Source organism: Haliaeetus leucocephalus, unplaced genomic scaffold, assembly GCF_000737465.1.
Source record: "Haliaeetus leucocephalus isolate CR32 unplaced genomic scaffold, Haliaeetus_leucocephalus-4.0 Scaffold195, whole genome shotgun sequence".
In the NCBI taxonomy this organism is placed as follows: Eukaryota; Metazoa; Chordata; class Aves; order Accipitriformes; family Accipitridae; genus Haliaeetus; species Haliaeetus leucocephalus.
The window spans coordinates 9,443,926-9,464,758 of record NW_010972631.1 but is presented as its reverse complement, the minus strand read 5'-3'; the positions used below and the strand labels follow the sequence as shown (position 1 = coordinate 9,464,758).

The 20,833-nt window shown below is 38.1% G+C and overlaps 1 protein-coding gene across 2 annotated transcripts in view; it reads left to right on the top strand.

Moving 5' to 3' along the window:
* The window catches only part of BAI3 (brain-specific angiogenesis inhibitor 3), a 459,839-nt gene extending 441,211 nt beyond the window's left edge, over positions 1 to 18,628 (top strand). For both annotated transcript variants that reach the window (XM_010565796.1, XM_010565795.1), the window contains 3 exons: positions 8,509 to 8,544; positions 15,765 to 15,869; positions 17,825 to 18,628. In XM_010565796.1, coding sequence (XP_010564098.1) covers positions 8,509 to 8,544; positions 15,765 to 15,869; positions 17,825 to 18,013 — 330 coding nt within the window. In that variant the 3' untranslated portion in view covers positions 18,014 to 18,628. The remainder of the gene's footprint in view (positions 1 to 8,508; positions 8,545 to 15,764; positions 15,870 to 17,824) is intronic.
* Positions 18,629 to 20,833: the final 2,205 nt, after the last annotated feature.

The window sequence follows — 20,833 nt, the reverse complement described above, 5'->3', positions numbered from 1 at the left end:
TTCTGTCCATGTTTTTCCAGACAGAGCATAACTCCTTCTCCTGTCAACTCATACTGTTCTCCCACCCGAAGTCCTACAGAAAAGTACCTGGATTTCTGCTCTATAGAGAGGGGCAGCTCCCCTTTCACATCTCTGAAAAAACAGAGGTGTCCCAGCCAAGACTCCTTTTGTGTCTTCTGCGTAGTACAGAGAGTTGAGTTCCTCCACTGTTTTCCACTTCATGTTTCCAGGTGCTTTCTCTGGAATTAGCATACTACTATCATTTTTATCATGTAATTATACACTAATTATCAACTACCATGTAAGTGAAATGCACTTAGGCAGTTGTGACCCGTGTAAACACAATTCTTCCTTTTTTTTTTAAATTTAAGGTCAGTAATTATTAAGAACATAATAATGGGAATAGCTTATGCAGCGGTTAGACAATTTATCATCTTACCAGAACACATTAAGATGTCATGTGATGCATTTTCAGCCAAGATCCAACTCACCTTCTGATTTCAGAAGTGTAATTATGAACCTACAAACACCTCTAGCCACAAAAATATTGCAGGTGTAACTGTTTGCGACTGGAACCTAGTAAAATACAATATATTGACATACATACTATAGTTCTTATTTGTTCATTCATTTTATGGTAGATGCTAGTCTTTGTGGCCATAAAACCGAACCAGCAGAAGTAGAGGACACTTTGGAAAATAAAAACTCCACATTTTTTCACATTGTAAAATAAAATTATTTCTTTTAAAATTCATTTCCATCTCTACTAGTGAAACACTAGCATAATGTGTTTCAGGGAACCAGTTTGCAGAAATATATGCATTATCATTCAAAGAATTCAGTATGTTTGGAAAGTTTAGCTTTTGAGTAACATCTTTACCCTCTTAAGTTCATTAAACCAATTATTTTCTGTATTTTGCACATTCCAAGAGATGATTGGTCCTTAGGACAATATATGTCTATTCAAATAATTAAAAAGTGTATATAGAGATAAACAGATAGCCAAAAAAACCCAAAGCTATTAAAAGCGAAGGCTGAAATGTCATCTTTTTCACATTCTCTTTTATTTAGACTTTGTATCTGGACAACTATAGTACAACTGTACAACTGTATCTGTACAACTATAGTATCAGCACGAGAATGTATATCCCGACTTTTAACTCTGCAGGGAGGATCCATCACCCCTACCATTAGCTATCTAAATGTAGGCATTCCCTTTCTGATATGGAAAAAGAGCTTTTGACATTCGGCTCCCCTTTAGAGCCAATGGAGAGAAATAGGCACTTTTAGGCCACTTTTAGACATGTGCTCCAGGGTGAAGTAAATCACATGCCCTCAGTGCAGGTGTCTCTCTTCAGGTGCCATGGAGGAAGCCAGAAGGAGTAGTTCAGACATAAACAAAAAATGTCGATGTCCCAGATTTAGTCAGATGAATCCTACGGTGTGTCACAAACTTTCTTCTAGTTTTTATATGTGCATATTTTTTTCTCAAGAAAATGTTTCGCTGGGAACAATCAAATGCTTTATTAAATATGGAATAATTTCAGCTTTCAAAAGATCGTCTGAGAATGCCATAATATTTACATACAAGTATTGCCCAAACAGGCATAAATTTAAGGATCTGCAGATTCCCAATGTGCCAGTGATTTTTTTTTATTTTATTTGGTGTGTACCCAACAGTATTCATGCGATTATAGGCACAGGCAGGCATATTAGTACATCACAGAGTTTCTTAGGAGGAGTAATTGAACATCTGGCTAATCTCCTGCACATCCCTTATATGCATGGATTAAAACTGGCTTTGCTACCTTGGCATCAAAGTGGCTTGGAGTGTGCTCCTTCAGTTCAAAGTGGTTTGATTTTAATGAAGAAAGCACTCTCGATACACTTTTTTGGAATGGTTTTTGTTTTGAAAATGTACACTCGGAGTGGTGAGCTCGTTGAAATGAAATTACTTTGAAGTGAAGTAGTGCATTCCCAGCCACTCAGATGCAAGGAAAGTTTAGGAGGTTTAAACGCAGAGGAAGAAGCTGATCTGTATAACATATCTCCAGGATAAGAAATTCTTTTCTTTTTATTGTGCAAAAAAAATGCAAGAGGGAGTAGATACCTGCTGCCTGACTATGCGAGGAGACTTGCATCATTACCTCTGTGGAAGAAGAATGACGGGTTCTTTCAAGGGGACTATGCTTAGCGTAGTGTGAGCAGAAATGGGAAAGAGCTGAAAGGAGACAAAGACTTTTAACTATTAGAAGAGGAAGGGCATGCGAAGACAGGCAATAGAAACATTTATTAAAGGGAAAAAAAAAGTATTGGCTTTATAAGAACAGGAAGAAAAGGACTTCCCAAACTGCCATGTAAAGGACTGAAATTCTCTTTCCAGTCTTTTATCTTCTTTCTTTATTTTTCTATCTCAGTTTCTGCTATGAGATCTTTATGTGGAGAAAGACATAGAGCCCTTAGATGGGAAGTTGACTGTGTGAGCAAAATAATCCTTCAGTATTCATTTATGAGAGCTCCTAATACATTCAAAAAAAGTCAACTCCAGAGCTCCTTGGCCAAATCGCTGATGTGGGACTTCGGGAAGAAGTTACAGCTGAGAAAATAAAGGGATACGTTAAACATAGTGAAGGGCAAAGGAAAAGTAAGGGTATAGATAAAGAGGAGAGAAAAGAAAGACAGGCATGCCGAAAAAAAGGAAAAGAAAGACGGCAGAAATGGAGAAGCAGCTTAAAATGAAAGTGTTAGGAAGAATGAAATAAAAGCATCAGGGAAGGAGCAAGGTCTAAAAGAAAAAAAGGAACAGGAAAGGAGAGAAGAAATATGCAGTTAAAACAGTCAATCTTGTCAATAAAGTACCAGAGCATCAGGTAGAATAAAAGCAAAATGGTGTGAAGTCATTTTGATTTATGATATGAGAAAGGGAGAGAGAGAACAAAAATAGAGAGACGAGCACCACAGGAATTTCCTCTTTATCATGTTTCCACATTGCATTTATTTTCAAGCCTTCTGTATCTCAGATTTGTCTCCCTCCCATTCCTCATTTCATTCTTCAATAAGCTGTGGAGACAGTTCTTGCCAATTTTGTGACTCTCAGTGAAATGAAGTCTAGCCCTATAAGAACCCTCTTTTTCTTTCGCTTGAATGAGTGGGTCTCAGATTCCTCTGACTTCAGAAATTGTCGCAGCTTATTTTCAGGTTACTGTACAGGAGCGGGGGTAGAATCAGGCAGAGTTGATTCTAATAACTGAAGATGTAAAGAACCAAAATTTTAGTATTATGAAGTGTAGCATATATTTCAGACTTCATATTATAAGCAGCTATCTTAACTATATATGATCCTTAAGAAACATATTTTCAATTGCTTGTCCATTTAAGAAATGCTTTGTTTTCCCTCAAAGCCTTCAGAAACAAAAAAACAAGTGGGTTTTGTTGACAAATACGTATGCAGGTTACCCTGTTAAAAAAGGGAGCAGCAAACCAGAATAATTTGCCAGAATAGTTTAAAATTGAGATCTCTAAAGTTACATTTGTGCCGTCTGTTGATGTGCTAAATTTGCTAGCATCTTTTAAAGACTTACAGTTCCCACATTAAAGAGCTAATCCACTTTTTCATGAAAATTTACTTGCTTTATGTCTAGCTCATGTTATGAAGTAATAGCCAGCATAATCTTCTATTCAGAAACCAAGGGGGTTTTTTTCAGTTATATATACACAAAAGGCATTTTAAATCAAAACTGTCTACCGACATTCTACTTCTATATCTCTGAGGGCCAAAAAAAATTTTCCTTTATTTTTTTGCAGGGGAAAAATCCTCCTCAGGCTAAGATCTTGTATGTCAAATCTAATCTCAGGGTGAATTATAAACTGCTGATAATAAGGCTTTATATAAATGGAAGCATGGTTATAGCCCTCACTATAATATGGTATCTCTGGTTTCAATTATACTTTGCATAATGCAATATATCTTCAGGAGTATCTCATGTAATTAATCAGGTAGTGGTGTAATGCAGACTAGAATAAGGAGAAAACCAGGCATTTGTCGTTTTACAGAGATGGAGAGGGATTTTATTAGTCATTTAGTGAGAGCAGCTCTTTCCTGGTGCCAGCGGATTAGTGCATGCTGGTGTATGGAAATTATTCTTCAGTATTCTATTTTTGTCCTTCAGTGAGCAGAGTTTAAAGTTGCTCTGGAATTACACAGAGAAACTATACGTGATTAGTACAAAGTAAAATTGATTTAAAATAAATTACTATTGCAGACCTCTTTTCACAGAGTTTCACTTTGCTCCTGGCATGAAAGGTGGAAGGGGTTTTTTGGTGTAGAATGGATTTCATCAATTAAGATCAAAAAGCTGTAGAAATCAGAGATGGGAAAAAATCTTGTCAGGTCATCTCTTCTATCAATGCACGAACATTGTCTACAGAATATTTCTTTAATATGTAGTCAAAGTTCACTTTCAAGACCAGAGTGAAGGGCTTCCACTGTTCCCCTTAGCGGATTATTTCACAGTTACATAAACTTCCTTTACTCCTGAAAGCATGTCTGAAATTTCCTCTTTTTTTCTATTTTTGATGAATTACAACTTTTCAGATTTTTTTCTCACACCAGCTTTACCAGTGTTTGTAACCTTCTAAGGTTTCTAAACAAGCTTCTGTGTTTGCCACTTCCAGAGCCAACATTTAAACAAGCTGTATCACTCTTTTATCTTTTCCCCTTGAGCCAGTGTAATTAACTCTTTAAAAGTACCTTTTGCTGCTCTCATCTGAAATTTCCCCAGTTAACAGCCATGATTTGGCTTCGGTCAGTTCAGAGCACCAATGCAACTCGCTGGAGTTGTTCAGGAAGGCTATTCACATCCTTGTCCGCTTAAACGGAGCCTTGACCTTTTTCTTTTGTAGCATTTGTAACTGTGCATGCATTGCAGTTCACTACTTACCCATACCCCTCAGCTTTTTCAGAATTGTCCCAGCTAACTCCCTACACTAAACAATTAGGTCTGCAGGTTTTTTAGGCAGTCATTACCCTTGCAGGTCTCCAGCATTAGGGCTCTTCAGCTTGGAAAACAGATGACTGAATAGTGAATAGGGAACGATTATTCATATTTCCTATAATACAAAAAACAGGAGCATCAAATGAAATGGCAAAGGGATAAACAACGTGATTTTCTTTGTCATGCTATGCATATTTAAATTGTGGACTTCATTACCTCAGCACATTTTGGACGTCAGAATTAGAAATAATTATAAAACATGATTAGACTAATGGAATAATGTAAAAAAAGTGTTATTAAGATCAACAGAGTAAGTGCATCCCAAGGAAATTCCTAAACCACTGAAGAACTAGGGAGGCTATTGCAGCAGAAATACCACTTTATACTTGCCCTTCTCTATATCGTTCCTGAAGCATCACTGCAGAACCTGGTCAAATACAAAATACTAAATGAGGCAAACTGTAGATATTATCCTTTACAGTCATTTGTTATTTATATTCTACTAACATTAATACTCAAGTGGATTTCCAACTGATCCTTGAAAAAAACACCAGCTTCCAGCCTAATTTTTGTGTCGGCTAAAATCATTCTCAGTTTTGCAGGTGGGTAAAAGAAACAGCTTNTTGAAAAGAAACATACTGGTGTGATCAGTCCAGCAGCTCATTTGATGCCAGAGATTTTTTCCCCCTACTCCACTAGGCTGCTGGCTTTCATTGATTTAAATTTTAGGGATGAGCCAGATGGTTGATTTCTGAATGCATTTAGGTATGTGTGGAAAACCCCATTTTTCTCAGCCAAAAGAGACGCAAGTAAACTTGATTTAAGAAAAAAAGTATATATACAATCACAATTAAAGTGTCAATTTGCACATTTTAAGCTTGTTGTGTATCATACAGAAACTAGGACAAAGATTTAGTAAAATGACAACTTCCAATTGGGACCAAAGGGAAACTTACATCCTCATAAATTCAGATTCCCAATGACTTCATGCTTCTGAATACGTTCCCTCTCTCTGAAAATAACACTGCAGTGATTTGAAGGCAATGATTAGCAGCCAGGAGGACCTGATCGCGTACCTAGCGGTGTCGGTGACAGTATTGCAGATGACTTCCAGTGGTGCAGGGTCACATTCATTACCAGCATCCTTAATTTTTCAGAAATTCAGAGAACTTCACTGTTATTTTTTGGACCTGTGGCAGTTACATGCAGAACAGATGTTCTTTACTATATAAGTTTAAAATAAATGTGTTTGTGACAGATTGTTCCTGAGCCCTAGAAAAATCCTCGCTGAGATAAACCTGTAGTATGACCTGTTTGGTCATAACTGGTGTGATCTAACAGCAAAATTGCAATAGTTACCTCTTTCTGACAATAGGACAGTTAAATATGTTGCAGTCTGTTAGATATGTCTTTTTACCAGGTAAACATTGATAGAGTTTTCTGGCTGCAAAACCTAATAATCCAGCTATGCCAGGAATATTTTCACTGTGGTCAAGCAGACTTAAGGCAAAATACAAACGCTCCAATTTTATAAATCACAGTATCTAGCAAACTACCCAGTTCTTCCTAAATTTTCCATGTTTTCACTTCGGGTTCTCAGTCGGATGATTCAATGATATCAGGTTAATACTGAACTGTAGCTTAAAAATATCTTTTTCAAGCATTTTTCAAAGCTACTGCTGTAAACTTTACCTCATTATCTGCTGTACATGTTTCTTCTTTTGCAACCACTGAGCCTTTACAGTGGTAGATGTGCTCTAATTGCACCTTAAAAATAGATCCTTCCTCGTTAGAAATATGTAGATTTTTTCAGGTGCTGATTTACTGTGGAATGATGAAGGCCTATGTCAAAGGTACACTTGTACCGTGGCCCTCCTGATATGAGTGAGAAGTAAGAACTTAGCTGCTTTACGAATTTGGGCATAACGTCCTCACATTTTTCTTACCTCCAAGACCTTTGTTGTTTCCATGTTTTCATGGTACTTATTTTTGCAGAATTGTTTATTTCTAAATATTCTCTTTTAAGTGTGCTAGGTTAAATCAAGCCTTGCTAATTAAAGGTAGCTTCTCCAAAGCTTGTTGTTGTTGGTTGCTTTAATTGTATTATAGACTGTTCTTTTATACTGCCTCTCCCAGCTCTTTAGCATCAGTGTGTCGACAGCGCTACAGTGATATTCTTCATATTATTGTGGATTGGAGCATCAAAATTTCACTACAAAACCAGACAACATGTCACAAAGTGATATTATCAAGGGCTCAGAGACCAAACACTTTCTGCTTTCTACAACTGAAAGACTTGTAAAATTATTCCTTTCATTTGCAAGAAGACAAAACAGCTTGTTAAAACCTGCATGTTTGTTAAAGCAAATAAAATCAAAGTCTAATGAACTTTGTAACATTATTCATCTTGCCTTAATGAGTTTGATTTGTATCTCACTGCAGAAATGAGGTGCAATTTGAAAAGGTTCATTTTCCATGACTTAAAGCCATCCTATCCTACCACAAAAATTAGGGTTAAATTGTAGCAGCAAGCCTTTTTTTTTTTCTTTTTTTTTGGGGGGGGGGGGGGGCGGGGGACATTTCCCTTTCTTTAACTCTCCTTCCTGAAGGGGAATGTATCTTTTCTTTCCATTTGCATGTTCTTTGCACTCTTTTCAGCTCTTCCAACCTAGCTTCTTCTTTCCGCATCTCTTTAGTCTATTGCAAGCCATTCAGTTTCCAACCTTAGGAGAAAAAAGATATTTTTATCTCTTCTTTATAATATTTCTGCTTCTTTCGGATATAATTTGACTTTACAATTGCTTTCTTTTAGAATCTGTAAAAAATTCTGTGCTAAATTATTTGCGATATGTTTAAGCAATCATATTCTGTTGCGTTATATACAAGTGATTACTTCACTAGTAAATCATTCTTCTTTATATCAGATGCTTTGAATCAGATTTGTCATAAGTATAAACCAAAATCATTGCTTTCTCCATCCAGATTGTCATTGCAAACAAACAAGCTGAAGCTATGGAAAGTGTGGATGGCTTCGGCTTGATTTTGCTATCATTTATTCCATTAAAATCAATGGAGTTGTACCAATGTAAGCCTGATGTAGGAAAGAATCAATTTCTGTATACCTATAAAAATCTAAATTGTAGATACATATTTATAGCTGTGTAAAAAGTATAAATATGATGATAATTTGCAAACACCACAGAAAGTATAGAAATAGATATATTTTATGCACCAACAGGTTCAATTGCATGCAAATAACATGCACAGTATGCATCCCGGTGAAATGCAGTCTAGTTTATTTCAGAGAAAAGAATATGATACTGGTCTAATACACTGTATGCAAAGTCATGCATTAATCTTAAATTATCAAGATAAAATCTACAACCTCTTACAGAATACCTAATATATATCGGATAGGAAAACAAGAATGTTATTTAGACTCATTAATATGATTTGGTGAATAGTCCCCTTGTTAATACAACCTCTTTTTTCTTTCTTTTTTACTGCTTAATAGAGAAGAAAATCACGTTATTCGGACCTTGACTTTGAAGTAAGTTTCACTGAATTATTCCTGATTATTAAAAGTATTTTCCTAAAAGTAAATGTGCAGTGTTAATTTTAGCAGATTTGAGCCTTCTGACACAGTAGATGTCACAGGGTTGTTCAATTGGTATTGTACAGAACATGATAAGCAATTCATTAAAACTACTTTGGTGCAACTTGTTTGTAAAATATTCTGAGATCCAACTGCCATATTGCAATATTAACCATCATGGTTTCAGTTTTTAAATTCTCTGCCTCTTCATTTTCATCTGGGTTGTGGTTTCTTTTTGTTTTGTTTTGTTTTGCTGGCTATCTATCTATTGAAAAAGTGTGACGCTTCAGTAGGACAGGTCACATCGTTGCAGAAGGTTGCTTTGTTCAAGAGATTCTCAATCATTTGTTCAATCTCTCTTTCTTCAATACTAATTTACTGGCATATGAGTTTCACATCCAAATAGCGATTATGAATGTGTCAAATTTTGAACGATGAAGTGCTGCAGTTGTCAAAGCTTATGGATCACATGCTATATAAAAAAATCAAGTTCACATAAGGTTTATGTAAGGCTATCCACAATTTCAGACTTAGACCCTGTTGAGTGAGAAGGTTTGGTTGTGTTATTTAATGACTATTTTGTTCTATCTCAGTCAGTATGATTAAGTTTCTTACAGTTTTGTTTATTTGAGGGGTTTTTTCTCTACTCTCTACCAGAAGCAATACAGCAGTTAGTTTTCAAGGGGATGTTAATAATGTATGGATTTGGGGGTTTTGCATAGGTTCTCTGTTCATGCATATTAATAGTTTGATATAAATCATTATGTGTGTCTCCAGAGAAGTTGAACAATCATAATATTTGCACAGAACCTACAGATCTCGGGCTAAACTTCAACATCCAGTGATCAGTATATATCAGCCACAATGTTAAAAATTACCCTGTCTGTTTGCAAGTGGAAACAAAAGCATTTTTTATGATTATTTGCGCTGTAAGCACAGCACATGTACTTTCAGAGTTCAGATTCTAGTCCATAGAAAAGAGGCAGAACCAGCAAAATGCAGCAAAAATAGCAGTGGCCACAGAAGCCTTGCAACGAGAGGAGGGTTTGCTTTGGTGACCTGCTTTTGCTGAAAGGCTGACCTTTTGTGTCTGATTGTGGTTTCTTGGTAGTTTAACATCAGGCCTTAATCGCTTATGTCATTTTCCCCCAGAGACTATAGCCACCTTAAGCCGTCACGAACATCTCAAATAATGCACCAGAGATTCACACAGTAAGTTTAAGGAAAATAAAATGAAAAGATTACGCTAAATATGCTTTAGGATAAATGCATAGAAAGGAAAAAGAAAAATATGAATCAACAACAAAATTCTGATGAGCAAGCAATTCTAAAATTAAATTCAAGCAATATAAACAGAAGTTTTATAATTATAGTGATATAAAGAATTCTGAATTTTACTGTTCTTTATTGCAGGGTAGGAATATCATGCTGTTCACAATGAGAACATCCTCTGTGGTAACAGATACTAAAACATTCTTCCTATTACTCAGGAGAGCATAATCCAACGCCAAACACACACCAACAATGAGGGATACATTCTGCTCTCAAGAACCGGGCCTCCCATTACATATTTTCTTTTGACTCACATCATTTATTTAAGATGCTTACACCTTATTCTCGCCTTGTTTGCAGCATGATGCTCCGTGGCCTAATATTTTTAGAAGTATGACTATAATGCAGGAAAATATATTTGTTTGTAAAAAGGGAATGGTGGGGCCATTGCGAGTGACTGCCGAGGCAACGATACTGTGCCAGTTGCTGCTGTGTTTTAGAAGTACGGACTCAGACTAACCCCATCTCACCTCCCTGTTTTATGGTTCCTCTGATTAAGCCCGTGGGCTTTCCTGTGTTCTTACACATAGCGTGGTTGTCTCTCTGAGGTAAAGCAAAATAAAAAAAGCCATAAAAGGTTCAAATAGCCACCCAGATTCCTTCGCTCAGCAAGGCATCCTGATGAAGGGAATTGAGATAGTGTTGTGTGGCCAAAACGCTGCTATTCTGATCCCTCAAAGCAGCTTGACTGCAAAATAGAACAGAGCCTGGAGGTGAGGTCGAGCTCGAGTGATTGGCCGCACAACTTAAATGTTTAACACTTTCTCTGTTTTGCCTGCGACCAGTGCCAGCTGGCACTCCCTGAGACCACGTCCTTCCACAGTTCTGAGGATAACAACTGCTATGGATGTGGTTCTGAGGATAACAAATGCTAAATATGCAGTATGGACAAGACCGTGTCAAGCTTGGCTCCTTCCATCCTTTTCCTTTTAAGACTCCCAGCAGCCTCTACACCCTCAACCTCTCACACATGTCTCTCTATAGCCATACAAGACAAACCCTCAGGCTATGCCTGTCTTACTAAATTATACATTTGGGGGAATATTCCTGGGTACCAAAATGCCAGTTTTTATATGGATGAATTTTTAGAAAGACCTTCGCTATTTTAGTCTGGAGCACACTTGTCCTTCCAAAAATGTCCTTCCTGAAATGGCCTTAGGGAACCAGCGCAACCTAGGTACCATTCACAGTAGGCAGTTTGGTTGTAGACTTCTTGTTTTGGATACTAAGAGAATTTAGTAGCATTCATGGAGAACATTCCATGCTAGATGGTGCCAGAGAATGGTCTTGGACATGTTTGACTTACTATTGTGGACTCACAGTTTCATAGTTTAAAAAAATGTACATATATATATATATATATATATACTGTGCTAGTGGGCTGCAATGCAACACTCACCTTAATATAGACAATTTGAAGTAAAAACAAAGAAACACAAAAAAAGCAATTTTATTCTGAGGGCCACAGATGAAACGCAAAGCCAGCTGCTGTGTAGTGTGAACACAGGCAGACTATGACTGTACTCAACACCATAAAATACCCTCTGTCCCTGTTATCTCCAATATATGTAGAAATACAGGTGTAGTTTTAAGAGGCTTTGCAATGGACTATAAATAATAAAATTCCTGTGACTGCTGGTTAGTGTTATAGAAAACTTATGTCTCCAGTCGAAGGAAAGGGAGAGAGAAAAAGACGACATCCAAACTGGCCAACCCTTATCATAAATCTTAAGTTGGTTAGAGAGGAGGCTCTCAAGAACTGGGCCACCTGTATCTTGTTTTCCCTTTTTAAATAGGTTACCATTACATTCTTAAGTTATCCCTTCATATAGAAAAAAAGAAGACAGACTGTAACGTACTGGGTGAAGTCTGTAGGCAGAAAGTATTTCTGCTACATAATATGCTGTCCACTATTAGATATTGCAAAACACTGACTAGTCTAATTGAAATTTGAAGTTTGCTAAAATGAGCAGTCAACATGCAACCGCTTTCCAGGTCTTTTCTTGCTATTACCAAGGATTAGTTTAGACTCATTCATGCAATCCAGTATCCAAAACATGATGAAAATTATAGATCTGGGCATTTGGGATCCTTGCTGCTGCTGGCTGTGGTAACCCCAGCTAAGTGCCCTCCAACCCCAGCCATTATGTTCTGGTTTTCCCTACAGCTGGACAGGTAGCTTTTTCATGAAGGCTCAGCACTAATACTTAGCTGTCAGATCAAATAAAATTAATTCTAATTATGTTGAACAGAAATACAGATGCTATGGAAATTCCCAGGAGGACTTTGTAATAGGTGTGCACTGACACTTAGAAAAACATACAGAAGTTAAACAGTATTATTGACATGCATTTTAGGATTCAAGATCACAATTACCTTTAAATTCTATGAGAGGGTCTGACTCCTGGATTTCCCCAGCCATCCACCCCACTCTCCTGTTTCTGTGAGGCATTCATTGGATCTGCTCTGGTAATAACACTTATGGCAAATATAATTCAGAAAAGTGCCTTATTACCCTGCTCCCCTGGATTCGAGTCATCTCTGGCTCTTTTTGTGCTCCACCCATGAAGGAGAGCAAGGATACACGAGATAAGTGTGAATACCAGAAGGTCTTGTTTTCTGTCCACAGAGCAGTAGACTCACACCAGCAATAATGCTAAATTGATCATTAATTGCTGGAGCTGCATTCGTTCAGAATTTCATCTGCAACAGCTATTCATTATAACAACATTACAAAAGTTTAAAAATCGTTCTCTTACTAACCTGAAGACATGTCTCAAAGGCAAAGGTGAAAAAAATATGACTGCAGGGAAAAATCCTTTCCCATTCCTAAGTTTGGCAACTGATCGTACCTATAACATCTTGAAAACACAGCATGTTTCCGTTATAAGGCTGGGAAGGCATTCCCCCATCTGTTCTTTTCACTTAGCTGTTTTGTACAATATTTGAGAGAGAACATTTTTACCTGTGACAATATAGAAAATCTCCAAGGCAAATTGAATGACATTATTATTATTATTATTATTATTATTCATAACATTGACCACAAATCTTCATGAGAATACTTGTGCTTGAACTAGAGTTCAGCTAAAGCCCTGTCATAAATAAAAAAGGGAGGTGGGTACAGAATTATGTTTGAAGTCCCTCCCATCTCGATGATAGCCATCCACACTCTGAATCCTCTTCTGAGAGTAGGTGCTCGTTAGAGTAAGGCTTAGTCTTTTCAAAACACACACTTGACGTTACTTGTGAGTGGGGGTAGAAATGTGGAAGGGCTGTCGGTTCAGCCTGACCCCCTTTGGGGTTTGGGGCACAGGAGTTATGGAACCTGAAGGAAAGACCACAAGAAGACGGTGGCTAACTCGGGTGCTTCTGGAGGGGACGCGGCATTAGTGGGCAAATCCCCAGGGCAGCATGAGGAGCTCCTTTTCCATCTGGTTCAGGTCCTGATGCTACTACAGTCACCCTAGTATATATCGGTCAAGACCTCCAGTTCTGCATTGATAAAACTTACGTATTTCCAAGATTGATAAAGCTGTGTTTTCCACATCGTGCATTTAACAGAGAAAACAGATTAAACCCCTGCAAATACTTTGTGGGTTATTTTCTCATAAAAGAGAAAGAGTTACCCAACCGAGCACATTTTCTAGAAAGGAGAGAAGATGGTGCTTTCTAACAAGGAATTTAAAAGAAGTCTAGAAAGGAAGAGTTAAAGAAAATTAAGTTACGGCACCTTCGGTTCAGATTGTTCTTTATAAGCAGTAGGGAGGAGCAGGTCTCAGTGGGTAGGAATTATGGAAAGGAAGCCAGGAAAACACTAAGCAACCAAAAGAGCCATAGGTACCTGTGCATACCAGTCATTCTGCTATTAAGAATAAAATGTAAAGCCTTTTTTCTGGCAGACTTCCCACTGTAAGTGTTTAATTTCTCCTCCCACCTGCTTCTCCTCAGGAATAATGTAATGAACTATGTAAGACATTTGCATTATTCATATTTGCTATTTAACGAGTTTCTGGGTACACGATTCAGAAAAATATCAGAAAGTAGCATTCTCTGTATTCCTAGCCTTCTATTAAAAAGTTTCCAACTGGAGATATTTGTTTCACAATCATATGCTATTTCTTGCTTTTAGAGTCAGTATTTTAACCCACCAAATCTGTTTTATTCCCTTCAGCATGTCTCCTTATTTCAGCCAATAATAATCTTTGCGGCAGAACCTTTCTTTTTTAAATTCTATGTATATGAAATTTGCTACATATCCCTGTCTACGATAACAGCAACAGCTTAAAAGAATCCCTAGGAAGTCACTTATGTGAAACTCCCCCATAAACTTAGATCAGCTATCTCTAGTTAAATTATGTTTTGCGAGGAGTTCCTCACCAAATCCTGCAAAATTGTTTCCTTTATTCACCCCACAACTCGTGTTAAGTTAATAGGTCTTTAATTGCTCGCTGTATCTCATGTCTCTTTAGTGAATAATGTTGCCAATTTCCCATTCTCAGAAGTGAAACAAGTTCTCAAGCTACAGCGTAGCTATATTAAGGATAATACGGTTATTACAGCGTAGTGGTAGAAAAGCACGGCCAAGAGAGCAGCCACCTTTCATGAAAATTATAAACACAGAATGCAAATGAAAGATAAAAGTTAAAATTGGTACTGGTAAAGCATTATTTGAGGGTCAGCTACTGCCACTGTATTTTAAAAGGTACTAACCCAGACTTGGCAGAAGCGTTACTTGCTGGGAAGGGTCACACTCGGGCACCACGTAGGTAAGTTTGCAGGGTTTGTCACGTACAACGCCAGGGAAAATCAGGCTTGACAATTAGCGGACACGCATAGAGGCTGGTGTCCTGCATCTCTTCTGTCCACGTTACTGCCTGCTGCCCTGGCCGTAACTCAGGTTCAAGCAGTTACAAAAGCTTAAGAAAAGCCAAGCTGAGCCCATCTGCTGTTGGACTGGGGTGAAGCATCCTCAGTCCCTCCCGTCCCCCGTTCACCCAGACCCCAGAACCGTGAGAGCGGTTGACCAGTAAGCAGTCCTCGGCTTTGCTCCAGAGGTCAGTCTGAATCCACAGCCGAGCATGAACTTGTCTGGAAACAGCTCTGTCCGTAAGCTTGACAGTCTAGGCTTGAAAACAGGCTTCACTCTCCGTGGAGCTGCAGATAATCAGGTTCTGTGGAAGAGTGCCCTGCGCGTGGGCTAGAGGGAGGGCGGTTTCCCATTGCCCAGTCCGTGACAAAAGAAAGCAAGTAAAATTGAGAAACTGTGCCTACTTTTCTTAATAAGAACGCCATTTCAGCTGCATTTTATGATGATGTGAATGACAAGAAGATGTCTAATTAAAAAGGCATAACATTTGAGGCTTTTCCATTTGGGGCCAGGATTTCTGAGTTCAGTGTTCTCATAAAAGTTATTCCTATAAGGACCATTACAAACTGCTGTTGCATTCCTACAGAAATTAAAATATTAGCATCCATGTTAATTTTCTGTTTTCTGCAAAAAAACAAATTCTAGAAAATATTCCTAGCGTGCAAAAGAAATATCCTTCTGAGAAACTGCCATCACTTTCAAAATACTTCTAGGCTAGCACAAAAACAGTGTCCCTTGATTTCCGCAACTCAATAAATGTGGGGTAAAAACAGTCTCTTCTACACAGGAAGAACATTAAACAGAGCAGAGGCAAGGCTCGGTGCAATTCACTTCCATTGGTCAAGTCTACAGGGAAAAGATGGCCCTGCCAAATTCAATTTACTTTATTATGTTGGGGAAAATAATGCTTCTCTTAAAAAAAACCAAAAACAAATTCAATTATAAATATAAGCAATTATGTTCCATTTTGCAGAAGGTCATGCATACAAGAAAGAGGCACATGGAATTGTTTCAAGAGTTAAATCAGAAATTTCAGACGCTGGACAGATTTCGGGATGTACCAAAATCAGGCAGTATGGTAAGTTTTCCTTCTTAGATATTTAAAATAGGATGGATCCTTAACAATAACAATGAAACAAGAGTCCTTTGAATTCAGTGTTATTTCCTGAGAAGACCTTGCTCTGCACTACCTTTAGATAGCCTCTGAAATTAGAACAAAAGATATTTTCACTAATCTAACCTATGACAAGACACATTAGGTTTTACAACTAGACCATAACTGACTCACTGACATCATTATAGATGACAAGTAATTGGACTGCAGGGAGCAGATTTCAGATCTGTATGTGTGTCCCAAGTCTAAAGGACTTATATAGAGAAAGCAGCTCACTAATGTAATTTGGCCAATAGGGCTTTTCCTCTAGCTAGGCAAGCAGATATTAAATTAGTTACTACAAACAAGTCCAGCCAGATTCACCTAGACGCGAGACGGTCTGGAAAGCACACAGGGTCTCTGTAATGCCGTGTCTTTTTCATAATAGGTTTATAAATATTTACCATGGGAAAAGCAAAAATTAAATCATCCTGAGTTGACTCTGCTATCATCATAATTCAAATTTATACACACACACTCATACACACATGCATAACACCCTGACTACATCTGATAATGAGAGCAAGGAAATAGTTGATTCTGCCTAATTAAAACAGCTAATTTAGTGTGACATATTTGTTAGCAGTAATATTATGATTAGTAATAATTTTTTATATAATTTTATAATGTGAAAATTGTATATTAAATGGAACTGAGCTAGAATCATTGTATTCTATAACTTTTTCAGAAGAGCTGCTCTCAGACATGAAGAAGAGGTATTAAGCAGATGTGAGGCCAATGGATTTACATCATTTACATCATCTTAATCCAGCAGAAATTTGGCCCTGATTCTTTGATGAACCTTTAGCTGTGATATGTGTTATTTTGCACCCAGTTCTCGCTCACTCCCCTCTGAGATTTGCTGACATGTAAAGTTTGCATTCGCCTCCCTATTTGAGATTTGCTGTCCATGTAAAGCTTGAATTAATTCCAAATCTCAAAGGGAATCTCAGTGGAAGAGTTGTTTTTACTCTGTTTCATATCGGCTCTATGTTTTTGAAAGGTCTGCTAATAAAAGCTGCCTAGAGGAATGGTCTTTCTGTAGGACAGTCACAGAGTGATCCAGGTACCTAAATATAGACATCTCAGGCTATTTTAGACAGCCTCAGGTGTCTTAGTCTACAGCACGGTACAGACAGTGATGACACAGGACTCAAAGGAGACCTGCACCTCTCACAAAAGGCAGTTGGAGATCAGGCAGAAACTCCAAAGGCATCTAAAGTGCTGCAAAAAACGTTAGGTTTTGGCAACTAAGTCCCACCCAACATGTTACAGCAGAAATTACTAATTGAATTGGTCTTAGTCCATAATGTCTTTTACCCTATAAAACTTAGCATTCAAAAAAAATTCATTTGGTAGAAAATAACCAGCTTTCAGCCCGTTAATCCTAATAGACATTAGCTCATCAGCCTGTAAAGCAAGGTGGCTCTCACAGCATTTTCAAGGACTAGGTTTCCGCGGTTCTGTCACGCACCTGCCCCAATTTAAAATCCAGCTGGCAATCTCGGTTGCAAACCGCTCCATATTTCAGGCAGCCAGCTCTTCTCAATTACCTTCCCTTCTCTTCTCCCACTTTTCCACACGACCGCTACTAAAAAGCTGGCTGTTGGTCCTGGATCACTCGGCCATTCCTCACGTACACAGGTTCTCGTGAAAAGAAAGGGCTTAGCTGGCAGCTCAGGTGAGGAGCCTGCCAACGTGTCGATCGTTCGCAGAGAAAGCGTCGCAGCGGTGCTGAACGCCCGCCAGCCTGGCTCCCTGCAAAGCCATTTCCCCTCTCTGGCTTCTGCATCTCTTGAGAGCATGTTAGCGATCAGCCTTGTAACTCGAAAACGCGTTCTTTCATCCTTGGTTTTAATTCGTCTTTCTTTGGTCTTCAGGAGAACTCGGCACCGAGCAAGGCTCCGTGGGACAGTTTCAAAACCACGGGCGACTACCAACACTATACAACGATAAACGTATTAGACACAGAGGCAAAAGATGCTTTAGAACTCAGACCAGCAGAATGGGAGAAGTGTCTGAACTTGCCTTTAGATGTGCAAGAAGGTGACTTTCAAACAGAAGTTTAACAAAAACAAACTGAACAAAACAAAAACAAAAACTAATTCCTTGCACTGACAATAAAGACTTTGGGAATCCTGACGCTCCTGTCTGAACATTGTGACTACTTTATGTCAGGCTCTTCCTGTGCCAAATGTCAGTGGTTTTTTCGTACAGTATATTCCCACTAGTGCGGCTAGTGGAGAACCAGGTGTACAATTCTTACCATCGTGTGTTGTAAGTACCCGTGGAATGGATTTGTAAGGTAATCTTTATAGATAAACCTCAAGCAACGATTCATGTTGTAACAGCTTCATTTGGTTTAGTTTTCAAAAAACTTCACCATGAAGCACAATGTATATATTTATGCAGTTTTTAAAGTTTATAACAGTCTGTTTGGCCATTACTACACTTTTTACTTTATAATATAAAAGCAAAGTTTTTGTCATTAAATGAATGTCTGTTGAGCTACATTCTTCATTGCTTTAAATGCAATAAAGTAATAATCTCACTTTTATATGAATAATATATTTCACATCTTTATTATTGCAGTTTTCTCTGGAAAGCTCAGAGTAGCTTTCTCTGCTGCAGCTGTGTATAAAATATTTAAAATGTTGTATGGTGTAAATAAACCTTTGTCTACATATCAGTTTCTTAGTGCATTTTATTCTGTATTTGTTTATCTTAAATTTGCATATCTATAAAGTTTTCTTTAAAAACACACATATTGAATATGTATTTGGAGTTTTAATAGTATGTTGTTCTAGCTCCTGCAAAGAGTTTCTACAGCATATTAGTAGGTTCGTATAGCCATTCTGCTTTTTCTTAGGTATTCTTTTGTGACAATGTACCATATAAATTGGACTTGTCAGAATACTATTACAATTGTTCTGTTCTATAAGAATTTTTGTCTTGTTGAAGAAAGACAAATAACGGAAAATACATTGTTTCAATACACAGCACCCAAAGAAAATGTTGATTTCGAATAATTACACCTTGTGCATGGTCTTGTTGCTGTATAACAGGAAAGACTTTAAAGATAAAAAATTCTGAAGTATTTTAGACAAAAAAAAATTGAGTGTGTTTCATATTATAAATCAAGAGCAGAGCACGATTTATGTTGAAAATACAGCTAAAGAATTAGGAATAGAAAGACTAAATCGCCCCTTTCCACGCTTAGAAACAAAAGCAGATCTTCAAAATCTCTCCTCATCTACAGCATAGCTGGGGGGTGGGGAGGGGGGAAGAGGAGGATATCTCAAATCTTCAAATGCCATATTTCTAGGAAGAAAATTTCCAAAACTATTTTAGTTCTTGCTGTACAGAATTGAATGTGCTGCAGCCTGCTAGTTGAAGAGCTCTTGGAGAAGAAAACATGACTGCCAATCTGCTTAGGAAGAAAAAAGAGTAGAATAGAGGCTTGGCAGTGAGAACTTAACCCAGAGCGTTGGTAGAAGGAGATGGTCGTTCATCCACTGAGAGAAAAGAACTTAGGACCAACCTTCAGGAAAGTGTTTCAGTTTGTAAATCCTTTCCCCAGGCCATAATAAGGTACTTGAGTCATGAAAAGGAGCCTGACTTCGCCTACTGTGAGTGAGCATCCCATGCAGAGTGGAGACTTCTCTAATCAAATGCTTCAGCACAAACACAAAATAACGAGCTACCAACCTGGTATCAAGTCCATTGACTGGTTTAGGTGCCTGGAAGTTAGATGATGTAGTACTCAATATTGCAATACATCAGTCAATCAGAACTGGCCCTTTATCAAGAGGCAGCTGGCAAGGCTGGCTATGCAGCCTACTAACTTCACACTTCTGAGATCAGATAGTGCACCAAAAACCTCTATCTCTTGTTTTATATCACGTTCTAATCTAAAATGGGTTTATTTTCCCTTTAGATAAAGACGTAGCAGAAACTGCACATTTTTTAAGGATTTCAACCAGTATGGTAGGCATCTGTCAAGCAGAGCCAGTTTTACAAAATTTCTGAGACCAAATCAAGAAGTTTAGGCCCCTGAATCCAGATGTAAGCTTTAGCATCCTCCTTGATTGATCTAAACGGAATACAAATCTAGAGCATCTTGGTATTTCAATAACTACAGGGCAGAGATGATTTGCATAGCTTTATATCACCTAACTCCTCCTGTTCAACAGCGGTCTAGTTACAACCGTAGAAAGCTTAGGGTAGGCTGCAAACTTACCCAGGAAGCATGATAAATCAGTCTACACTCAATACACTGCTGACCCAGTTGTGCTGTTGTTAATAACCCAGTTGATTCAGGTTTAGCGTTAGCCTGGGCATTTATGTACCACACAGCAGTCACAGATGTGCTTTCAGTGTATGAGCAGCAATGTTCAGTGCCTCTTTATTTAGAGCTTGTGCTGCCCTGGCCAGAAAGTGCTAGACATTTTTATTTTCCTACATATTTCATATTTGGAAATATTAAGAATATGCTGAAACCCAGTGTATTAGCCTACTGATTTGACTGCTTCATACTAAAGCAGAGTTTGTCTTCCGTAAGCAAGATGCTGCACGTACTTGCAGCTTGGTGCAAAATGTCTCTGAAATGTTAGACTGAACCCAGCAGAAGAGTACAAACTTGTATGGCCTGGCTGAAATGGTGGTAGAGCACTGATGAGATGTTTGGCATTGTATATGCAAATAGAAATTGAGTCAGAACTCCCTACATTATACTAGACACAGAGACGACAAGGGGCTCTACCTCACCTGGCCTCCAGCTGCAGTTACAGAAAGGTTCAGGTATTTGAGGGCTCAGCTAACCAGCGGTGCTGCAGCTGGCACTGGAGTATATTGAGGCAGTGGAGCTCAGCCCAGGGTTTACCTTGATC